Source organism: Lissotriton vulgaris, chromosome 2_1 (assembly GCF_964263255.1).
Source record: "Lissotriton vulgaris chromosome 2_1, aLisVul1.2, whole genome shotgun sequence".
Taxonomy (NCBI): Eukaryota; Metazoa; Chordata; class Amphibia; order Caudata; family Salamandridae; genus Lissotriton; species Lissotriton vulgaris.
In genome coordinates this window covers 83,495,561-83,520,855 of record NC_141687.1, presented here as the reverse complement: position 1 = coordinate 83,520,855, position 25,295 = coordinate 83,495,561, and the positions used below count along the sequence as shown (strand labels likewise).

The window sequence follows — 25,295 nt, the reverse complement described above, 5'->3', positions numbered from 1 at the left end:
CTGCAGGGCCAGCAACACCAACTCTGCCAGTCAGGCTGCCTTCTCAACATTCTAAGGCAGCCTCTGGCTAAACTGTAGAAACATTCCAAAGGGTAAGAAAAGGAAGGGGGTGTGGGAGGGAGAGCGGGAGAGACCACCGAAGAGAAATGGCATATAATAAAGCAGGCCAAGAAAAGAGGGAATTATAACACAACTTCCCCCCCCCCCCCATAAAACAATATAAGAGAGAGGTATAACGTTACTGCATAATAAATTCTTTATGCCATTTGGTTGAAACAGTAGGTCTTTAGGTACTGCTTCTGGGAGTCATGACAGGGTCTTCAGGCCCCCCTGGTGATAGTGAGTCTTCATGAGCGATGCCCTCTGGGTTCGGGCATTTAGCCAACCGGTCCATGCTCCAGTTTTGCCCATTCTCAAGGACCACAGTGTTGTTTTTGATGTCCACTATTCTTCTGGGTGTAAAGAACTTAGATTCATGATCCCCGTGAGTGTGGGTTTTTTCACAGCCACCCAATCGCCTACTGACCATTCTCGATTCTTAGTTCCATGCTTTTGATCGTATCGGTCTTTGTAGTTGGCCCATCCTCGTCGCCAGTGTTACAAAGACGCCTAGAAGAGGTGGGTGATGTTCAAGTCACTCTTTAATACGGCCTCCACTCAGTAACCGCTAACACATCGCGCTGCAGGGCCAGCAACACCAACTCTGCCAGTAAGGCTGCCTTCTCAACGTTCTAAGGCAGCCTCTGGCTGAACTGTAGGAACATTCCAAAGGGTAAGAAAAGGAAGGGGGTGTGGGAGGGAGAGCGTGAGAGACCACAGAAGAGAAAGGGCATATAATGAAGCAGGCCAAGAAAAGAGGGAATTATAGCAGAAACCTTCGCCCAGACTCACTAGACATCCATCACACCTGTAAACTGGTTACTGCCCAGGCCCACACTTTGCCCCACGCCTGACAAAGCGAGTAAGAGGATAGATGCAGTCGGTAAGAGGGTGGCAGTAGGGGAGGCCACCCATATTGCCAGCTTTGTAAGTGTTCTCTCAGGGTATGATGGAACTCAGTGGGCTGTTACAGCACCTCTCTGAGAAGTTCAGAAGTAGAGGGAATTGTATCAGGAGGCAAAACCATCTGAAGTCTCCATACAATGGACCCTGGATAGGGGTGATGTGGCAGCCAGAGGGGTTAACACCTACATAATACTCTGCCATCACTGTTGGTCATTAAGCTCGGACATTAAGCCTTATGTTCAGCAACACCATATTAATGTACGTTTTGACAGCAGCATCTCTTCAGCCCTCAGATGGATGCGATGCTAGAAAAAAGTAAGAAAGACACGGAGATAGCACAGTTGATGGTTGCCTTGTCGCAGACAACCACCAAGGGCTTCTTTAATAAACAATATTATGGATGTATGATGACACCACACAACACTACCACGCATGCCTTTATAATGCAGTGGTTACAACGCGGGTACCGTTACCATGCGTTTCCTTTACCATGCAGAATGTTACAGTGATTCTGCCTTTACCACACATGCCTTTGCAACTCCCCGCTCCTCCGCCCTGGCTCCAGCCCTCAGCACAAAAAGCAGCCTCGTGCACCAAAGCCACCTCCTTACGCTACCACCTCAGGCCCCCACCGCAAAAAAAAAAGAAAAATCCCAGTCCTGAGTCCTAAAGCTGGACCCTTTGTAGCACTAAAACCAACCTCTGATCCTAATTCCGGCCCTAAGCCCTAAACGCCCTTGTGTGGAATCCCCCATACCTATGGCAGGAAAAGAGGGCATGACGCTTTATCAGTTCCACTCGGTCAAATCTGATGTGCAGGCTTTATTTTTTTTTTGTAAAGTGGAAGCAAAAGACTATTCTCTATTCTTTCGCCGGTTTCGGTGCCTGTAGTCGGCCTCTTCGTCACTGATTGCTTTTAACTCGCATTTGCCCTTACCACATGTGCACCACATATGCCCTTATCATTCATACCTTTACAACATAATTAGTTGTAAAAGTATGCGTGGTAAAGGAATACTCATAAAATCACGCGTGGTAAAGGTTATACATGGTAATGGTAGTCTCGCCGCAACTCCCGAGTGGTAAAGGTAATGCCTGGTGTCGTAATGTCGGTTTCCCCAAACATTTACAGGGGAGCACAGGCCACTTCCCACTCACAGCCCCGGTCACATCAAAGACTTCAACATTCGTACTACCAACAAATTGGCACAGGGTACATTTGAGGGTCCTTCCTCCCGTGCAAATACCGTTAAAAGGGCAGGGGTAGAGGCACTCCCACCAAGAGAGCCTTCACGTCTAAACATTGACTGAGCAAACTGTCCGCCTGCCCCTAATCCACCCCCCACCTCTCTCCCAGTCCTTGATCACATCTCATCTGTCGGGAGGGAAACTAAAGGGATTTCTTCTAGAGTGGAGGAAATCTCAGACCGGTGGGTTCAAGGTACAAGCATAGGTATTGCCTAGAACTTGTTTCAGTCCCTCGAACTTTCCACTCTGTGCACACACCCTAAGTACGGCACACCTCTTCCTCCTATAAGATGAGGTGAATGCGCTCCTTCTCATAGGGGCCATGGGTCTGGTGCATTATAACACCAGGGTTAAGTAGTTCACTCACTATACCATTCCCTCAGAAGATTTTTATATGGCTACACCACAGGATGTGACCCCCTCCTGTAACAAATGACTTCATAACTGCACAAGATCTGAAGGGTGTCTTCTTCCCACACATGATCTACCCTGCTTAGCAATGCCACCTTCGCTTCCTGGTGAGTGAGCAATTCATAGTGTTGCCTTTCAGGGTTATCATACCCTCAAGGGAGTTTACAAAATGTCTAGTGGTTGTTACTGCTTATCTCAGAAGTGGAGACACTCATGTCTTCCTCTAACTAGACAATTGGCTGATCAGGACTTCCGGCAGGAAACCTTACTTACCACACACACAAGCTGACATCTCCCTGCTTTACAGCTTAGGATTTACAATAAACACCACCACGTCTCATCTCTGCAGATGTATCCCTTTCTAGGATCGATTCTCAGTGCATTCCCAGTAAAGCGTACCCCAGCCATCAAAGAATGCGAGCCTTTCTGCAGCCACACCTCATTTTCAGCCACATCATCACTTCCCAGTCAGAACAGGGATGCACTTCCTAGCAATGATGGATTGCTGCATCTCCATAAGACCCCTTGCCAGACTGCACATGCACCAGTTGCAGGAGTGCCACAGTGGTCACAGACACAGGGTCATCTAGTGTTGGTAAGAGCCATTACCCATCACTCTCTGGAGTGGTGGTATAGCAATAATCTATTGCAGGCCAGGCCCTCGTACCCCCTGTTCCACACCTGACCATTACTACAGCTCGTCCCTTTTAGACTGAGTTGTGAATCTACACACCATAACAGGCCCTCCCACCTGTGGTCCCCCCAGCAACAGGGGTTCCGCAACACTACCTAGTAATTTGTAATGTTCACCCAGGGCCAATGTACAAAGAGGTTTAGCATTTGCAAACCCCCTGAATCTGTAAATCAGAGGGTTTGTGAATGCTAAACCTATTTTTCCTAAGTACTAAAATTTAGAGATAAGAAAAAAATTGGAATCTCTAAATGTGATTAAAAATTAATAACAATTTGGTATTTGGAAGAAGCGTGCTATAGGCTTCCCTTCCAAGTCAATATTTGATATGTTATGTATCAATGTTTTATGACTGAAATTCGGTTGCTAAACATTAACCCCTTCGCAGCGGGGGTAATTCCCCCGCTGTGCTGGGGGGAGGGGGACGCGCACAGCGCCTCTGTGCTCGTGACGAGCTCAGCTGGTCACGCAGCACGGTTGCGTGTGCTCATGATGAGCTGCCATACCAGTTTCTGTAGAACGCTCGCACAGCTGGGGAATTAGCCCCGCGTGCGATCGTTGCGCCCGTTATGATGAGCTCAGCCCGTCATGAGCACATGGCCACCGTGCCTCATGACGAGCTGAGCTCGACATGAGCACCCATGTGGCTAATATTTTACTGACACCTCAAAGGAGGTGGTAATCACTGCCTCCTCTTAAACCAACAGAAGAAAAAGAAACTTTCATTTGTGAACTCATCCCGTAAGGAAAACGGGCAGCCTTTAAATAAAATAATTATTTTATTTAAAAACAATCGTAACCATAGTGCTCTGATGACCCCAGTAGGTCATTATCCCTGTGATGGCAGAAAATCATAATGGGTTGTAATTTATGACCTACCTTATTATTATTTATGAGGTAAGTTGAATTGTGATCCTCTATGCTCCTGCAAAGCCTTCTATTAGAATATTCAGGGCAAAGTAGTTCGAGTGAAAACTGATAAAAATTACCGCCTTACATTACTTAATATAGTACCTAAATAAACAGGGCAGCAGTCCACATTCACCACAAGTTTCAGCACTGGCGCAAAACACTTGGCCTTGGGTGACTCACCATTGAATGCACCGCCTAGCAGAGGGCTTGACATTGGACAAAGACTTTACAGACCTGCTCAGCAGAACACATCAACAAGTCTACGAGTGGGAACTCCACTCCCAAGAGAGACCAATTTGGATCCATCTATACAACATTAGGTACAAAATACTGTCGTCCACTTTCTGCACCTTCCTACAATAGGTGATGACATTTTGTTTCCTTTCTACTAGGTCCTGACGTGCTAGCACTCCCGGGCACTGCTACTAAAGCAGTTGAAACTTTAGTTCAACACGGGCGAAGTCATTTTGGGGCAAGTCGTTGTACAGCTTGCGCGGCACCGGAACTTGTTGTTCTGGAGTCGTAATTCAGGATGTTTCCCACTTTTGTTCACTTGTGATTGCGGTTTAATAAATGCAAGAAGAAGAATGCATAATTTGAACCCTCTTGTCCTGCCTTATGGCAGTAGCCATTGTCACTGAGAGTGGGAATGTATTTGTCAGCCAATCCTCCTCCTATTTCATTCCCTTTAATGCAATACCTCCTACAAAAGAAGTGTCTTACCTTTTTTGCTCATGACATTAATATCTTGGAATAGAGCATGCAGCAACTGTTATGGCTTTTTTCAGAGACAAAGGAAATGAATTGGAAGTATAACAGTTCTACTGTCCGTGAACCTAACCCAAGTGGCCTTTCAGTGAGTAGTATGTCCCCTAAATTGTGCCAGCGGCAACTGAATGGCAATGCTTTGAGTAGAACCTTTGTCAAAAGAGGGTGTTCACTTTAACGCTTATTGCTAAAAAAAAAAAACACATGCAATCGGAAATCTCGGTGGTTTCGCTTTTTATGTTGCTTTGTAGGTCAAGCTGTTATGTTTGTATGTTGCGTCTGCGGCTTTACTCTGCTTTCCGGGCTCTTGGAGTCTTGGTTACTGAGCTCCTTTTGCAAGCTGCCTCTCATGCGCTTCTCCCCCTTGCGAACATTTTTTAAATATATATTTTATTTGTTTACTTATTTTATGGTGGAGGCCACCCCGCTACCTATTTAAAATGTTTTATTTAAAAAAAAAAACACTTTTGTGCTGCTTCTTTTCATTTTTAATTTTTTTTTTATTTACAGATCGATTAAAATTTGTAAAAAAAAAATGGTGCCTGCTTCATTTTATAGGCGTGTGTGCACCTACAAAATGAAGCGGCTGCTGTGTCTTGGCACATTTCTTCTTTTCTTTTTGTTCATGCTAAAGGGCATTGGCAAAGCCAACAGGTCCCAAAGGTGAGACCTATAGTTCTTGCCAGTGCTTGTTTAGTAAGTTTTCTGTAATCTGCAGTTAAATCATCTATTGTTTTTAATTAATGAGAATGTCAGTGTTGCAGAATCTAGATCACAAGCGAGTAACCTTTTCAATCACCTGCATGTAAACAGTAGTGAAAGGAGTGAAATTGCCTCTCTTCACTTGAAGATATTAAACATTCATTAATGTGATTATTCTTATTTACTGCAAAAAAGATGGCATTTCAGTTTCTCAACTGCATTGTTGGCAAATGCTCTGGAGCGCCATATGGAAAAACAACATTTTCAGATGGTTGGTTTGTGCTGTGTGATGAAGCAGACCGCATTATGAATGTTTTTTCAATGAACATATGTAGTGTCTTGAAATAAACAGAACTAGAAATGAAAGACTATCGTCATTTACTTTTTTTAAACATTTCTGCTGTTGATCAGTGCAGTAAAATTGCATATCCTTTTGCGGTATGCACACATATTTTGCAGACGTTTAAGAAAAGTTGATTTTTCAGCTTCTGTGTCATTCTTAGCAAATCCAAACTTGTTTTACTGGAAGAATATTTTGGGTGTGCTTCCCGAGAATTAGAGAGATTTTTTTTTTATCTTGAATTTAGGTTGTTCTAGAAGAAAAGTTGTGCATCGTCTGGAGCAGCAACCACCAGATGGTGTTAGTTTTTGAGCAAGATATTCCTGGTTGCCACAGTGCAAGCCTTTATCAATAATACATGCACATTTAAAGAAGGTTCTGGCTTCGATGGGGAGCAAGTTAAGTGAGATGAGCACAAAGGAAATGTGATCTTAGTGTCCTGGTGTCTTAGTTCAGTTCTGCCTTCATAGGCGCCAGGTGAGGTTTGGGAATGCAAGAAAGGAGAGCATTTCTGCTACTGAGTCCGGAGACGACTACAACCTGTAGAGCATGTTTAAGTCAGAGTCTGGAATAAAATGTTTTATGTTTTTTAAAAGTATGAGTTGGTTTTGGAATCTCTCTGTTGTGTGTTTGCTTGTAGATTCAGATTCTTGTCAACAGTGAGCCTGAGGATTTGGAGTCAGTCATTTTTGGATCGCAGTCTAGCGTATTTAAGAAATGTATCCAATCACGGACTGGGGCTGACGTCTTGGGGGAGCGGCTGATAAGGAGGAATCCAATTTTAAGAGGGTTGTTTAAGGTGCTTGGAAGATAGCCACGCTAGAATTTCTGTGCGGATTTGGCTGAGATGTTGGATATGTTGTTGAGATGCAAGTTTGGGGTGTAGCCAAGTTTAACCCGCATAGACATGTTATGTTTATCTGTTTTACAATTAAGGTCAGCGGTTCCATGTATAGTTTGAAAAAAATTGGTGAAAGAGTGAAACCTTGGGGTGATCATTAAGTAACTATGGTTGGTTTTGCAAGACACCCGTTTGTCTAGACGTGTTTATCTTGCTTCGCCTATCGGATAATACAGAATCTCCCACACTGTAGTTCAAACCCAACGAAGCAGGAGACCCAACACAGCAACAACTTTAGAAAAGGGTTTTATTTTACAAAATGCAAAGACGCTCTTTTTAGAATTAGGCTTGGGGTTTTATTTTATATGATGCTCTCCACAAGAAAGGTTTTGCCAGTTGCCAAATGCACAACATTCAAATACACAAAGATATATATATATATATATATCACAGCTGTAGCAAATTGACTAATTGACTGAGGCTAGCTGCTCTCCCACCAATGGGAGCACCGTATAATTGAATGAAGGAGGGAGATGGCACCATTCAGTTGTAAAGGTGTCTGAGGAAGGCTGCAGAGGCCAAAATGCATAACTCCGCGCAATGTGTGAATAAAGGACTCCCGAAAAAATCCCTGCTGTGTCCTTGGGTCATTCAGTAACGAGTGGCCTCTCCTGTGATATGTTCTGCACTAGCCAGTATTGCGGTACAATGACCCGTCCTGCAAAGAGTCCCGGATGCTGCTGGCAATTTTCTTATGTTTACCAAGGGATTGGTGATTGCCAGGGACCGCCACGAGAACGGAACAACCCTGTGGCTGCTGCCAGATGGCAGACCGTGACTGCACGGGAGATAGGGTTTATTGCAGCGCTCTCTACGGACCAGTTTTGTTTTGAACTTGGGGCTGGGGCGTTGGGAACCCGTGGGAGCCCTGACACTTCAATGTGAGGATGGTTCCTGCCACTACACTGCCCCCCCTTCACACGGAATTGCAGTGCTAATTTAGAACTCCATTCTCCGGTCTATGCAATTGCCAGCACATTGCATTCTGGGAGCTGTGGTCTCGTAATTGATCAATGCTGCAGCAAAATGACTGGGGCCAGCTGCTCTCCCACCAATGGGAGCACCGTAGCATTGAATGAAGGAGGGAGATGGCACCATTCAGTTGTAAAGGCGTCTGAGGAAGGCCGCAGAGGCCGAAATCCATTACGCCGGGCAATGTGTGAATAAAGGACATCCAAAAGAATTCCCGCTGTGTCCTTGGGTCATTCAGTAATGAGTGGCCCCTCCTGTGATATATTTATTGTTCCAAACGCCCTCGCGCTCGAGAGTGCACTCGCCGCTTGTTCTTCCCTTAAGGACTTGCCACCTCAAGGCAGCTCGCCCCCTTTCCGTCCTCAATTGTCACATGCTCGACGCGTTTCGAGGCTCCCAGCCTCTTAATCATGAGCCAACATCCAGGGCATAGAAAGGCTTGTATTTAACAGGAGGGAGAGTAAGGGAATTTACATATAAAAATGTGTGGTGGGAACTTCTGGTCCCCGAAACTAATAGTAATTACACAGAAGGAGTGCCCACTGAATGGGAGGAAAACAGCAATTTGCTCTTTCCTATTGGGTATATCTAGGTAAGCACAAAGTGCCCCAACACCGTTAACTGGACAGTAGTCGTACTTTAAGAAGACCCCTCACTCACCAACCTGGTTGGTGACATGCTTCATCATTGGGGTCCCACCCATAGGCCGAGTGCCTATAGGGTGTGCTACGACACCTGACTACAGTGGAGCGGGATATTGTTTCTTTTTTATATGTGCTAATTATAAATGTGTGAAGGTATATTAAAAAGGGCCAGTACTACTCAGTTCAAGATTTTATTCTTGAGCGTCTGAACCCTAATAAAACCAATGTGGCACCTTTGCCCAACTAGAAATGCTTTGGTGTCTCGAGAAGTGTGATATATATAAATAAAAAAAATTGAAAATAGCCAAGTGTGCTATGTGAAAGAAATTATAAAGTAAACTAGGTCTACATGTTTCAACCAATATAAAAATTCTCAGGTTTTCGTCAGGACCCTGTGATTTACAAGGGGCGGTACGCACACGCTAAGGCGCGCCCTGCCCACATGTAATTTACAGACCACAAATAAGGGTCTGAATGTAAAAGGTGTGTTCAATCCTGGATTCAGGAAAAAACCTGTGGAAAAGGAAAGAAAAGAGGAAACGGGGTTGGGAATACGTACTTGGGGAGACTTAACAGGGATACACAAAACATTTAAAGTGCTTGATGTGGTCACCCCATCGGGTAGCTGTCTATATTAATTGTCATATAGGCAGTAGCAATTCAAATTGGGTTTTAATTTACAGTTGCGCTTAAATGGGTACCTTAATTGATAGACATTGTCTGTGAGGTACTAAACACATTGAAGTTGGTCGGACCTGGGAGTGATCGAGATTGGTAAAAGACATGGTGAGCTGCTAGTGAGTTCGGCAGACATGCATCATGTCAGTGCAGGGAGCGTGATCGTCCGGTTTTTAATTAACTGGCAAGCTGGTCATTTATTGGTTAGTTATCTAAGTGGGTGATGTGAGCAAAAACACAATGTCCATTAACACGATGCTTACACTCAAAGCGGTTTCTGTCGCTTCATGGGCTTCGGAAGAACCAAGACGGCGATTCTCCGTCACCTAAATCGTTTAGAAACTAAGCATGAGTACAGTGGGATCCATCAGACTGTAGGCGTGCTCATCCAAGTCGTGAAAACTCGGAATCGGTGCATTCACACCGCGCTGTGCCCATAGACCACGGATCCGTACTTACTTTTTTGAAAACGGTCATCTGTCGGTAAAACCTACTAGGTTCCAGCGCGCGAAGCCCCGATGAATGATCGGCACCTCGATAGTGCCGGTAAAGTAAGCTCCTCGGCACTTCCTTGGTTAGGGCGGGACCGCATGTGTCATCGCCTCCTGAACCAGTCAGAGCGCTTGTAGAGGGCGTGTTTGTTTTTGTTCCAATCAGAAGTCTACAATGGTGTGACTCATGTTGGGATGGTTCCCATGGAAACCTGCTTGCGTTTTACACGTTCTGGAGGGCGTAAAGTGTCAGAAAAGAGATTCCGCCCTATTCGTGTGTTTACTTGATCACGTATTTCGCAGTGAGCTATCGGGTAGTGGTCTGGCTGTCAGAAGCGAGGCCAGGATTTTTCGTGTGTATTTATTAAGTTACGTGTGTTCATGCCAGTTATCCTATGTAGCCGTTCAGAACATGGCTGAGCAAAGACATGAAAGTATTAGGATGCACTTGGAAATGGACAGAGATCCACGTATCCATTGTATAGCATATGGCTGTGTGACTGCCAGGTCACATCATAAGAGTTAGTAGATCTCTTTTTGTTTAGGGACTACAAATCGGCTCCGAAACGTTGTGATGTTATATGCAATAGGGTTACTCATATAAATCCATTCATGGAGTATTCAGCTTAATAGATAGGTCTCAGAAACAAGGGTTGCTGTTACATTACAGAGTGCCACGGGATCATTCAAACCAGTTTTGGGTGTTGACAGTCTGTACACCCATCTCTGCTCCTTTTCGAAGAGGCGTTGGTTCAAATTGGCGCCTGGTTTTATTTGTTCGATGACAGTCCATTGTATGTCATCCGCTGTGTGCCCTTTTGATAAAAAAATGTTCCGTAAGTTTAGTGTTGGATTTTTTTGCAACGGATGTTGCTCCTGTGTTCTCCGATGCGTATAGAAAGGCTTGACCTGTGCTTTCTTATTTATTGATTTTGACCGCCTTTAGTGGGCGTCGCCTTTAGTGGGCGTGGCATACCTTGATAGATTATTGCATGCTGGATATCGTAGTTTCACATAGTAGGCTCCATGCCTCTGTATGACCTTGAAGCTTTAATTACACAAATCACTTACCTGTAAAACTACAATATCCAGCATGCAATAATCTATCAAGGTATGCCACGCCCACTAAAGACGACAGAACAAAGAAAACATTATAACAATGATATATATATATATATATCTATATCCATCAAAACTGCCACAAAGTGAAGACGCCACAACACGAAGAGTTTTGCCTTTTAATGAAGGGCTGGAACATCGCAGGTTAGCAGTCTCTCTTGCATTGAATATTGATGGCCCAACGCGTTTCAAGCATACACTGCTCTTGGTCACGGGCTGTTCGGCAAGGGAAAAGGTCGGCAGACACGCAGGAACAGCTGGTTAATACACCCTTGGTCCCGCCCCAGTGGGCGTGTGCACGCACAGCATGCTGGTGCTTGAAGTTCCTTAATTGTTGTTTCCACAGTGGGTGCCTTAGTTTCCCCAAAGTTATGCCAATTTGTACCCCAGTGGGTTGGAAGATAGCTGCCAGCTCCCGCCATGTCTATTTTCAAAGTCCTGTCACATGGCACTCTCCGTCCCGGTGAGTTCGTGAGTGTGAACTCTGGGACTGTCTGATAGCATCAGGGCGTCTTCGCGACCTGACCGGCCGCTAAAAATCCATCAAAACTGCCACAAAGTGAAGACGCCACAACACGAAGAGTTTTGCCTTTTAATGAAGGGCTGGAACATCGCAGGTTAGCAGTCTCTCTTGCATTGAATATTGATGGCCCAACGCGTTTCAAGCATACACTGCTCTTGGTCACGGGCTGTTCGGCAAGGGAAAAGGTCGCAGACACGCAGAAACAGCTGGTTAATACACCCTTGGTCCCGCCCCAGTGGGCGTGTGCACGCACAGCATGCTGGTGCTTGAAGTTCCTTAATTGTTGTTTCCACAGTGGGTGCCTTCGTTTCCCCAAAGTCATGCCAATTTGAGTTCACACTCACGAACTCACCGGGAACTGATCCTGGAAGCTGAGGGTGGAGTCCATCCAAAACCTTAAGTTTTTTACCACTGTCTTGGGGACGGGCGCACTACCAAGAGAGGTAGGCCACTATTGCTCACCCCACAGGCTCCTATCTGCCCCCACCAACAACACCTCTGTTTTATTGGCGTTTAGCTGGAGGCAGTTGGAGGTCATCCACTCCGCAACTGCCGCCAGACCATTTCTAAACTTGGCAGAATCCTGCATAGTCGTCGGAGAGGGCCACCACCAGCCGGGTGTCGTCAGCGTAGGAGACCATAGTAAGGCCTTTGTCCCTAGCCACCGGAGCAAGGGGTTGAACGTACAGGTTAAAAAGTACAGGACTCCGAGCAGAACTATGAGGCACCCCCTGCCCGATGCTCTGCACACACTAGAGAAACGAGGGGGGCAGTCACTTGGAATGTTCTCCCTGACAGGAAAGATTTAAATCATTCCAAGGCTAAGCCAACAACACCCGCGTCCTCTAAACGGTGTAACAGAATCTTATGGGCAACCGTGTCAAATGCAGCACTGAGATCGAGCAATATCGGTGCTGCAGTGTGCCCTGTGTCCAGAGTGGCCTGCAGCTGTTCAGTCACAGCCAAGAGCGCCGTCTCCGTGCTGTGTCCAGGGCGGAAGCCATTCTGGGAGGGATCCAGGGTGCCATTACTATTAAGGAACCTAGTTAAGATGTGTGTCAGACCACAGGAGTGCCTCTAGCACTACAGTGTTGTGATCAGTTGGCCAAGTAGGAAGAAAGCCACTTGCGAACTAATCCCTTTATCACTAGAGAGGATTTAGTGGGATTTTATGATTGACTGTGTCAAACAAATGCCGATTGGTCTATTAGTGTGAGTAGGCAGGAATTGCGATTCTCCTATTAACATGACCAGAGAATCGGGATTTCAATAAAGACACGGAGGCTAACATTATGCATTAATACTTTAATGCAGTCATCACAAGCAGCCGCTCTTACATCATAGATAGAAAGAACTAGAATGCAGTAACAACAAAACAACAGTAAAAGGCATGAGCAACAACAGAGCTGCCTCTTTTAAATGCAGCTCACAAGCAGATAAGTTACTCTTACTTGCTCTCTATATACATTGTGCTAAATGCTCCTCTTGTATCTGTATCAGTTCACATTGGTTCCTTGTCATTGTTTTTTATATCTGCATTGATCTGTATTGACTCTTGCCAGTTATAACTGCTTATTTACTGTTTTATTGTGATCTTTTTTGTTCCCCATGGGTTACCGTTCCTTCCTTCCCTCATTCCCATCGACTTCCAATTTTCGGTTGTCGATCCCACCCTCCTCCTCTTGTCTCCCCTCATTACCAGAGCGGTTTTTCGGGCGGGCCCCCACTCTTCGTGGTCCGCAGCAGTCAGCGTAGCTTGACCTGCTCGTGTGCGGATCGCGGACTACTGCCTCGGACTACTGCCTTCATTTGAGCTTCGCTTTGCCCAAATTTTTAATTTTTAGGACGCGCTCGCTTTACCGTCCTCGCGAGCGCGTCTCCCTTCTGAGATCGAGGAATGGACCTTGGCAGCGGCAGCGTCGCGCCCCCTGCCTCCCTGGGTCCATTCCTCTAACCCTCCGACAGCGGCTGGCTCGAGCGAGTCAGTTGCATCTCGCTGGCCAGCCCCTGCCGGAGTTAACCTACACTCTTCAGCTTTTGCTCCTTCAGATCGCATTTAACCCCTTTCTGACCCAATTTCAACCCTTTATTTAAGATAAACTTCTTCCAGGACCGGTTTGGCCTAAGAGCATCCAACCCCCTGCCTAATTATTCGCAAATATGTTTAAAAAAATTTAAAAAAAGGTGAAGTGGAGGATTAGAAATTAACTAATTAAAAAAAATACCAAAATAAAAAAAACACAATTTTTATTTTAAAATAACAGTTTAATTTATATTAATATTCTGATTAAATATCTTAGTAGGATTTTATTATCTACGTACCTTCTCACCTTTTGTCCCGCATTATAATACCGGTCATTATGTCTGACATGGAATCAGATGACGCTATCGCCAGCTCCCCTAATCATACTAATGACTCTTTCAAAATCGTCATACAAAAGAGGTCCTGCATGATGGACACGCTCAAGGAGGTTATATCATCTAAGAGATCCCTTCTTATGATCATGATGACACCCCCCTCATGATGCTCAGCTCGTACATTCCAAGAGCAGTAAAAAGTCCAAACACTGCGATGGCAATAAGAGTTCATGGAACCTCAAATGACATGGGAGGTCCTAGCACCTCATACTCGTTGGGAGGCCCCCGCGCCTCAAAAGATACAGGTGTCCCTCGCAACACAAATAGGATGGGTATCCGTTGCGGCACAAACTTGGTGGGCGTCCCTAGCGACACAAATCTTTATAGTGTCCATGACGATGCAGGTACCGATTCTGACTAAGAAGAAGTCTTTAACAATCCATATGACGAGTTTGTCCTCGATTTGGATGATCAAGACCTTAATGATCTAGACGTTAATAACCAGTTTGAGCTTGACTCTTCCCCCTCTGCGAAGGATGCCATCTTCGATCCCTTGGGTGGTGAAATGTTTTCTCCCCTCAACATTTCACACCTTAATAGCTCCAAATGGTTCCCCCAAGATCATGTCTCTAAGTTCATCACCAGATGGATCTTAAACTCTCTTGATAGAGAAACTCGTAACCCACTCAGATCTGAATGCCCGAGGCCCTCTATTGAAGAAAAGGTCTGTCAGACACCTAATCTCGACCCTGGCCGTATCAAGTTTTGTTTAAACTAGGTAAAGACCCTAGGAAGGGCCTCGAGACGTCTCTTGACATTCTCGGACCCCCTACCAAAATTTTAGACTTGGCCGAAGACTCCTAGATCTCCAACTCCCCTCTTGACACCAATCTGATTACAGGTTGGACCCAAAGAGCAATCTTCTAACTTGGCAATGCTAACTCTTCCCTCAACAATGAAAGGAGAAAGACCATCATCAATAAAATTAATTCAAAATTGGGCGACCTGGCCGAAAAGGAGCCTTCACAAAACCCTAAAGGCCTTCTTTTCGGAGAGGACATGATTAAATCCATAGGGAAGTACGTTTCCACCTTTACTGCCTTAGATAAGGCCCAGAGCAACACGAGGCGTGTCTTCAACAGCAATGTCTTTGGACAGGCTGGAAGAAGGGTCTGTTCTTCCGGCCGTAGCTATTACCGGCCCTTCACATCCTCGAGAGGTAGAGGAGCTTCAGGCAGAGATTTCTACCCTTCCAACCGCCAGTTCTACACTCAAAGATGAAGAGGTCCCCGCAACAGAGGTTTCTCCTCCTGTGGAACTCCCAACAACAACCCTCCAAGTAAGTCTCTCTCTCTCTCTCTCTCTCTCTCTCTCTCCTTCCCCTCCCAAGGTTAGGGGAAGACTCAAACATTTCTACCATGTTCTGGAAATCTTTAACTCAAGACCCCTGGGTTCTCGAGGCAGTTCAGGGTTTCAAAATAGACTTTGTAGATCTCCCCTGTCAATTACACACTCCCAAACCTTTGATTCTTTCTCCGGAACATCAACAGATTGTCAGAGAGGAAATCTCATCTATGCTTCAAAAAGGTGCTATTATCGAAGTGCCATGGTCACTAAAGAGGTTCGTCAGCGCTCTCTTCATAGACCAAAATAAGGAAAAAGGCTGGAGACCAGTTATAAATCTACAGGAAATAAACAAGTACCTAGTGTATAGACACTTCAAAATGGAAGGCATTCACCTCCTCAGGGATCTCCTTCTTCAGGGAGACTGGCTGGTCAAGCTAGATCTAAAAGACGCCTATTTTACCATCTCTATGGCAGAAGAACACCAGCCCTTTCTTCAATTCATCTGGGACAATCACCTCTTTCAATTTCAAGTCCTCCCATTCGGACTGTCATGCGCCCCTTGGTGTTTCACCAAGATCATGAGAACTATCGTCTCTCTCTTGAGAGAAAGGGCGATTCGCCTTATTATCTATCTAGACGATATCCTCATCATGTTCCAACATCAGTCTCAACTGTTGGAAGATCTCTAAACCACCACGAATCTCGTAGAGAGTCTCAGTTTCATTATAAATCGGGAAAAATCCATCCTTACCCCCTTGAAATCTCTAGAATTCCTCTGGTTCACCGTAGACACCTCAAAATGCCTCCTCCTTCTTCCAAACAAGAAGATCGCCAAGATTCGGAAAGAGATCAAGTTTGTTCTAAAACAGCAATCTCTTACTCTTCGAGAATTAGCCAGACTTCTGGGCTTACTGTCTTCCTCCAATCAAGCCATCTTTCCAGGACCTCTCAACTATCAAGCCCTCCAGAGAGTAAAAGCCAAAGCCCTCAGATCTGGTCTTTGGTACGGAGACCTTGTAACCCTAGATCAACAAGCCAAGTCGGAACTCTCTTGGTGGCTGGACTTGGTGGCTTGGTGGAGAAGCGTGGCTCAATGGTTAGAGCGGCAGACCCTGATGCAGAGGTCTGGCCCGGGACCAGGGTTCAATACCCGCCTCGGTAGCTCTTGGGCTCAATCTCGCCGGACCTGATAATTTTCGCCTCGGTGCCTAGTCTAATCATGGGTCCCACTCTGTGACTCTGGGCAATAGCTTGCTTAATCTCCACGACGGCCCCAGCAGCGCTTGGATGCCTGGCTTCAACTTGGGGGTGCCCAGGAGTGGACATCTCACAGGAAAGCCAGGAAGTGTTCCACAGCGGTATGAATACAGCGCTACGAGACCTCTGGGTAGAAGGCGCTATATAAATACAAACACATTTACATTTACAATTTGGATACATGGAATGGAAGAGCTATCTTCGGGTCGACTCCGGATTTCATCTTGAGTCAGACGCCAGCCTTCATGGTTGGGGCGTGGTGTTTGGTCTCAGGCGGAGTCCTCCCACCATATAAACTTTTTAGAACTGACTGCTGGTCTTTACGCTCTAATGAGTTTCAAACACTCACTTCATGGCAGATCTGTTTTTCTGAAAATGGACAACATCTCCCCAGTCTCTTATATCAACCACCTTGCGGGACGAGATCAGCAGAGCTCTCCGTTTTAGCCAAGAGACTCTGGATTTTTTGTTTTGAACACAAAATCTCCCTGAAGGCAGAATATCTCCCAGGAAAATCGAATCTTTCCGCCGATTGGGATTCAAGATTCCTTTTAGACTTCAGCGATTGGAAACTCAATGTGAACGTTTTCAAATCCCTGTTTCTTTCTTGGGGCCCTTTCGATGTGGACCTATTTGCGAGCAGTTTGACCTTCCAACTGCCCAAATACTTCAGCTGGATGCCGGATCCAGGCGCTCTTGTGGTGAACGCCTTTCTCCAGCCCTGGTCTCATTTTCAACCTTACGCTTTTCCTCCCTTTGCCATGATTCAGAGGGTTCTTCAGAAAGTGAGACAAGACCAATGCTCCCTGGTCCTGATAATTCCCTTCTGGCCTTCTCAAGCGTGGTTTCCCACAACCTTGGAACTGTCGTGCGACATCCCCTTCCTAATTCCCGCAAGAAAGGTCTGGTTTCGAACTCAAACGGCGAAGATCACCACCTAATACTTTCAGGGAATTTTAACCTTCTTGCTTGGAAGGTGTCCGGCTATCTAACAAGTTGTCTGGACTTTCGTCATCAGCTCTCACTCTCCTCAGAGAGTCCTGGGCACCAGGGACACACTACAGGTACAATGACATTTGGAGAAAATGGTTTTGTTGATGCTTGGAGAGGAACTTGGATCCCGTGGAGGCTCCTATCGTCAACATAGTTGACGATATTTCCTCGTCGAATTATTCGACAATGGCCTCTCCTATAGATCCATTAATTGTTACAGATCAGCTCTCCATTGTCTAATAAACACCATGCATTATCCATAATACAATGTGCTATATACCACCGTCTAAAGCCAGACTGAAAGTTATCTAGAAGGTTTTGCTCCAAGATGTATAGATTAAGATGAGTTGTGATGTAGTTTTTAATACTTTTGGCATGGACTGGAAGAGAAGTTACTGGGTGGACGTTAAGGTGATTAGGGTCAACATCAGTTTTTTTTACAAGGGGAGTGACCTGCCACACTCTTAAACAGCTCGGAATGGCTCCTTGTGGCATTGAAGCATTAATCATCTGAGTCCAGTACTGAGCTATATCCTCACTTTTGTGAAGTGGGTGTGGTTGATTCATCGTTTGCAATAATCATTACACTCGCACTCTCATTTACTAATATGAACTTTTCATACAGCACCAATTGTTCGGATTAGCCGAATACTTGATGAATTAGCTGTGGTTGTTTGCTATTTACAGTTCTCTCTCTTTGATCTTTTCGTTGAACAAATCTCTACTGTAGGAATGAACATGGATTTCATCTGTCACTTGATAATATTGTCTAGGGTTGTGGGGCACAAAAGACCGCTCTCATTCTCCATTTTAGCTTCACATTTTAGCTTGACATCATTTTCTAATGGTGACTTTTTACATGCTTTGTGCTTACACAATATATTGAGAAATTATTATATGTGTAGTTCATTTTTTAGCAAGCATTAACATGTTATTCGTACACTCTGTACAAAGCTAGGCACATAGAACGTGATGCCCTTGTATTTGATTGGACGGTTGGACACAGGTTTTTGACTCCAGACTAACCATCACATCATCTCAACTCCTTTCACACAGTGCAATTGGAATAGTGTTTTTATGATATAAACAGGCTCTGCGTTACATTCTCCAGAGGAGCAGATCTGCTGGGATTGTCCTGTACCGCAACACACTGACTGAAGAGCAATCCTGCTGACTCTGACCTCTATCCTGAAAATGACAATAGCCTGTTCTGCACAGAACGGCTTCTCATACATAATACTCGGGCAGAGGGGAGGGTTAAGCTTTCCCAAGGGATTTGACAGAGGGTATGCCCACTATGCTCTTGTTAGTATAGATTAGGTTAGGTAGGAGTATAATCCTATAATCACATAGAGATGTTAAAATAGTTGAACTGTTTATCTTTTTCACTATTCTTGTAATGCTGGTTACAATGCTTCGTTTCTACAGCCTAATAGTCGTAGCACACTCTTTCTATACAAGAAAACGATTGTTTCAATATATGTTTGAAAAGCCAATTCATATCTTTCTTGTGATTACCTTGGGCTTTGCAAATGTAAACAACGAAAGGGTAGACCTGTTTCCACATTTTCCTTAGGGAGTAAGGTTCGAGATTTCTGAGACCATTTGGTACCCTGGTATAGTTAGGGGTTCAGATGGGGCACTGTAAGCTAGGTGGGAACCCGGCCAACATTCTCTGATGGTATTTGCGAACTCAGTTCCCATATTCTGAAGCTTTTGTTGTCCAGATTCACAGTCCTACATAATCAATGGTAACCCTATAACTATAGTTTCATTGGTCTGTTTCTTGCACGACCGTGTTGGTGGCTTTAGCTTTTCCGATTTAGCTTTGTATTTTAGTCTTAGGGAGCAGTGGTCAAGACTGAGGCATATTGTTTCCACCTTTGTTCGATCCACCTCAGTTGTCTTCTCTCCTCCTTTAGATTTATAGTCCCATGTTGATGCTCAACAAAATTCTAAAGTTTACAAATGTGAAATGTGACTCCTATTTTGATGTCTCCGTCCTCACAATTATTATATTCTTATTCTGTGTCCTCCCCTCTTTTCAGTGCTTGGTGTATGTGCAGCTCCCATACATGGAAGACATCAGACAATACATGTTTGCTTCACTGGAAAGCAACAAGAAAGCCATTCCCACAAGTGAGTTGGTGTTTTTTTATGCTGTCTTGTGTGATGGTCTATAGCTCTGATAGGTGATTGTTGTGGGGAATATTAGTTGTTGGGAAGCTATAGGTGGGCACGATAGCCCCATTGATCTGCTCAGTCCCACCTTACCATGAACAGTGCCCATCTCCATAACTGTCTAGTGATATAAATGGGTGACGGTATTGTTTTGATGTTAGAAGTGATTTTATTTCTAACTTAAAACAATGACGCTTGGGAAAGCATCGTTCATCACCTTGTAGCATTCCCTGAAATGAGGATCAATCCGCCTGATGAGGTACTTTGTCCATGCGATAATAAAAGTAAAAAGAGCACATTGCACTTTATGTTGTTCTGCAACTTTTATCAGAATCTTAGATGCTTTTATCTCAAACCATTGTTTGTCACCCATATTAGGTCACACAATGTAGCAATGAAATTCCTGGTGACATTAGGTAACCCTCTGATATGTTAGAGTTGCCCTGTTCCTACTGAAATCAATTAATTTGAGGAAAATATCGGAATGTAGTAGGAAAGACCTGAATTGATTTAACTAATTCCGTTGTTGATTTTTCTCTAAACAATAATGTGATGTCTATTTTGAAGCCTAATTATTGTGAAAATACGAGAATATAGAGCACCAATGAACACACCCTATAGTATTCACCCAGAGTACCGAATAAGTAAGATTGCTCCAGATATAAGATACTGGAAATACGTCACTTAACAAGAGGTAAAATAATCAATGAAGTCACACAATATCGATGGTCACCCACTGCCTGTACGTTTTAGGGTTATCAGGCAGGTAAAGTCTTGGGACCATCTCACTGTCCCCTGAAGAGACCAGGGACATCTCTGCGGGACCCCACCCATCCTGGACACCCAACTCCTCCCCTAAGGCTACACTAGCCATCTGCCAGGGCGGTGCACCAGTGGGTGCGGTGGTAACCTTCTTGGCACACCTAGGATCCACCTGGAAGTGGCACACCTGACCACAACACTAACAAACTTGGAACCCCTCTGAACAGGCTTACCTGTTGGGACTCATGGCTCCTTCTAAGTGGTAGGCTGAGAACCCTTACTTTGGTGCCTATTCTGGAGCTCCTTCTGTTTCACACTTGCCCCCCCCTATCTCCCCCCCCCTCACCCCCCCACCCCACGCCCCCACCCCCTATTCTTCTGCTTGGGACCTTGCCTACCCATGGCGGAGTCTCTCATGCAACCTTTTTGGATCCTGGTGCTGACCCAGCGGTCCGCCTCCACGGCAAGCTTTTTGGACCCAGTCAGCTTACTGTTAATATGCCAGGTCTAACTATCTCTAATGATCTTAAAGAAAGCTGTGGGATTACTAGACCAGAACTTTTTAGGGTGAATTACATACCTCTTTTTTCCCTAACTAGCTAGTGACATAAATGGGTGACAGTATCGATTTGATATTAGAAGTAATTAGAGTACCAGGGTGATAATATAGCATAACTCTTTATTAATCATGAATGACAAGGCTGCCTGACCCCTGATTACAATTGTAAATTCTGAAGACCTCACCTCACCACCTCACAAAGCTAAATTTTGACCTTGGCCAGGAAACACTAACAAATTAACGATTGTTATGAAAATCACTATTATAAGGAGTGTGTTTTCCAGGGAGAGTACTCCGGTGATCATTCATATCTCCTGAAAATAAACAATAGGAGGAGTGAGGTGAAAATAATAAAGCATATATGCTTATATGATATTGCACTCCATCTTACTCATAGTGGCCCACTGATGAGATGGAAGAGCTCGAAATGGCAATACACCTGCTGTCTATTCCCTTTGTCTTCATTGTTCTACAGAAAGGCCCATACACAGTGTTCATCCTATGATACAACTGTCCACCCCTGTGTATACCAGCCTTACACCCGAGCTAAGTCCAGAGACGGTCTGTTAGATGCCGAAAGTGATCCACCCGCATGCAGGGTACGCTGCTCGCCCCTTCTTTTGACTCGTTTTGTTATTCATTGATGAATAAAAGGGCCTATACTTTGAATAAAATGACCTATACTTCCTTTGGTTCCCTCTTGTTTCCCATCTTTGCCTTTTATTAGTATCTGAGAAACCAGATTTTAAACTTACCCAAGCAGCAAAGGCTTACCAGTGTAAGTCCCTAAGGATTAGGAGGAGGCAGCACCCTTTGTTTTGGATGAAATACGGCAGTGGAGTGAAAAACAGCCATAAAAGGGTTATTAGAGGATTGAGAGGTGTCAGTCATAATGGGAGTGCCCTTTTATAAGCAGACATTGATTAGGACCTGGGCTGATTTTCTTTGTTGTTTTGGGAATAGGAGTTGTATTCTCTTAAATGATTGCTGATGAAAATTGACAAGTTAGGCAGTCATTTTCTAACCAACAGAAAGTGTTAGATGAATATGTTTAATTTACATTTGGATGCGATGAAGGGGGAATTCTATTTATTTTCTGTGCGTCAACATCAGAATTTTAGGTGTTCCCTGCTAGAGTTTCATGAGACAAGATTGAATTGAGGATTTTTAAAATTAAAAGCATTTTATGTATCCATACTTACTGTCACTCCCATACTGGTGGATGGTGATTCTTGTATCTGCCAAAATACATACCCACTAGATCTATGCACAGCAAAAGTTTGCACCACACCACTATGGAGTATAAAGCTTTTGGGATTAATTCTGTACTACGATTGAGCCAATAAAGCAGATATGCTGTGAACTTTTTGAAGTGTTGTGTTGATTGTACTTTTCAAATGCAGGCATGGCATTTCGTCTTCGCACTGCAGATTGAATGTAATGAACAGAGAAACTTAATTTAGACCACATCACAGTAAAGAAGGAAAGGAAATGGGCTGGTGCTAAAAATGTTAGAAAACAAGACTTTACTGATCAGCCATTCATACCCATATATGTTATCCAAACTTTCAGTAATAGATGTCAGTTCATGGCTACCTGCACTCGAAAAGCACAATCGAAACTGTGGGCCTTCATAGAGGAATTGGCCCTGTATCTTCGAGTTCTCTTTTTTGGGACACTAAGCTGAAGTTTGGTTTCTAGTAAGTTGTGATGATGGAAGATCAATAGAAGATGATTTGTATAATTCACATAAGAGATTGAACAAGATCCTGTGGCTGCTGGTAACCAGTGCAGAATCGCGCTCTGTTTAACAGAGGCCAGAATTTAAATGTGCCCTGGCCTACTCCATAATCTGTGAAAAGGATCCCACTTTTTCACTTGGCCCGAGGTATGCACTGCTTTCCAAGTTGAGCCTACATTTGCACCTCAGGTGCGGGCCCCAGGGCCAATAAATGGTGAAATGTGTTTCAAACCTTCAGGATAGAGAAAGCATGTCTCTTTTACCTGGTTCTGCCTTCACCTTGACAGTATTTATTTTCTGAAATATGTTGAAAGACCGATTGGCCTCCAGTATCATACAGGGGTTCTTAATTTACTTTATTACCTGCAGGCAGAGATTTGACAGTGAAATGCATATAGACTACGATATTTTGGCTATTGGGGTAAAAAAGAAAGATTACTTTTGCAGTGATAAATTTTTTACGCCCTGAGGACACCAGGGTATCTGGTAAAACAGGATAGACATTCTTCGCCAGTGGTTCAAATACAAATCCCTGCGTGTTGCTGTTTTGTTCCTTAGAGGAGCAGCTTTCTGCAGTCGACTCTCTGATCGATTCCATGAGCCTAGTCCAAGATGATGGCGAATCTGTTGAAGATATATTCAAGCCCAGCAAAATCCCCAACCCCCAATTCCAGAGGTTGTTTCAGGTAAGGCTTGAAATGCAAGCTCTTTGTTTGCCTATTTTGTGCAAAATCGAGTAATTTTTGAATTGTGTTGTGAATTCGTTTTTACTGAGCATGCCTGTTTGACATATAACTTAGTAGTCCTTAATTTTTGTAACACTTTTACACTCTGTCCCATCTGAGGGAGAACCTGCAGAAGAAAAATGAAGCATGTCTATCAGAGATATTTGCCTTGATGTGATTTCACGTCTGTAATGCACCCTCCAGCTGCCTTTGTGTGAGTTTCTGCCAATAAGTGCAGTCTCATATCCCTTTTTATTGCATCTTTCAAAGGTCCAGTTACAAAATACTTTTTGTCTTTTGGTTTGCTGGGAAATAATGTTTCCTTTGATCCTGCCACTATTTGCTTGTACTTTTTTGAGTCTTGCAGAAGCTGCATGCTTCTAGACCACATGTGTAACCATGAACTGTGTGAAAAACCCGAGCACCAGTCTCAACATCTTGAACCTGATTCTATCCCTTACTGCCACTGTTGATGTGTCAAGATTGATGATTGGTGTAAAGAGCTCCACAGTTACTATTGGTTACTACTCTGCAGGTAATGACTCATTTCCCCCACATTACTATTGGATATCATCATGACAGCTGTTGCACACTCTTGTGCAGTAGACTGTTCCGATTGTAGCCGGGTCATCACTTATTTGCATATGGCTGGGTCCAAATTGAATTCACATGGTATTCAGTGTAATGATGGGATTGGGATGCAGTTCCAAGTAATTACCAGTGGCTAACATTAATTTCTAGCATTTCATACATCACTTTTTGGTATACTTTAGTGTGTGCATGTCCTGGCAGCACGTAAACTATGCATAGCCCAGGCCAGGGCAAAGATAAAAGAGGAGGTGGCAGCAGGTGGCTTCTTGCATCTTGGTGCTCCTCATACAAAAAGGGAGACTTTTGCATACAGACAATTATTGACCACAAGTGGTTAAGTGCAAGTCTTCATGTAGGATTGTAAAGATGCCAGCCATTTTGTTACTTAGTCAAACTTTGGTGAGTTCTCGTAGGAAGCTTGAATTTGTGTAAATTCTTTGATCAAGGTTAAGATGTGAAATACATATTTGGTTAAAGTGGATAAAAAGTGGAATAAAACAGTTAGATATGCCTTCCCCAGTGGAATGATTTTTTTCAGGAGTTCCAAGATTAGTTCAACTCCTAAGTTGAGATAAGTATCTGTTTATATTAATGCAGGGCTTTCTGTTGTGGAACACAATGCAGTTTTCCAGACACTGTAAGTGGTTTATGTGTCTAAAACCATTTACAGTGCCCCAAATTCCTATGTTGTGAAGCGAAATCTGCTAGAATCAATAGCTGGAAGGACCATTAACAATGAAGGTTGCAGAACATCAAAGGCAATTCAATTGGGCACTGAACAAAGTACCGTACACCAAAGGTGAACACAAACGAGAAACAAGCATTTGCAATGCAATAGGTCTCGCATTAGTAAATTTTGAGCTATTGGTCTTGTAAATTACACATTTTTTATTTATATGTTGGTTTTGAAAATAGCGAAATTAATAGCTTTGTCATTTACAATGCCAATACTTTTATCTTTTGCAAATGTGACACCTATAGCATTGTAATGCAACATGTTTTGTATTTACGTGACTTAGATGTATTGATATTTCAAATAACAATGGCTTTTAATTTTTTAAAATAATTAATACTTTAAAAAAGTTATTGTAATTTATTTATAATGGCAATCGTTTGAACTTTTGTAAATAACTTTTGTGAAGATTATTTTCAGTGTATTTTATTGTGACGAAAATACAAGAACAGAAGTGAAATATTAACATCTTTTTGTGACATTTGTAATAAAGCTTGAAACATTAAGAGAACATATTTGAACCAGTTGTTGTTGAATGGTTGCACAGATTGATACTGTGGTGGCGCTGAGAGATGTTGTGGTGGTGACGAGTGATGCTGTGGTGTTCAGTGATGCTGTGGTAGCGCATAGTGATGTTGTGGTG

General features: G+C 43.9%; 1 protein-coding gene across 2 annotated transcripts in view; it reads left to right on the top strand.

Annotated features, from left to right (window-relative positions):
• The window catches only part of XRCC5 (X-ray repair cross complementing 5), a 558,141-nt gene that overhangs the window by 149,106 nt on the left and 383,740 nt on the right, over window positions 1-25,295 (top strand). For both annotated transcript variants that reach the window (XM_086954491.1, XM_086954493.1), the window contains exons 12-13: window positions 19,409-19,499; window positions 23,162-23,289. In XM_086954491.1, coding sequence (XP_086810617.1) covers window positions 19,409-19,499; window positions 23,162-23,289 — 219 coding nt within the window. The remainder of the gene's footprint in view (window positions 1-19,408; window positions 19,500-23,161; window positions 23,290-25,295) is intronic.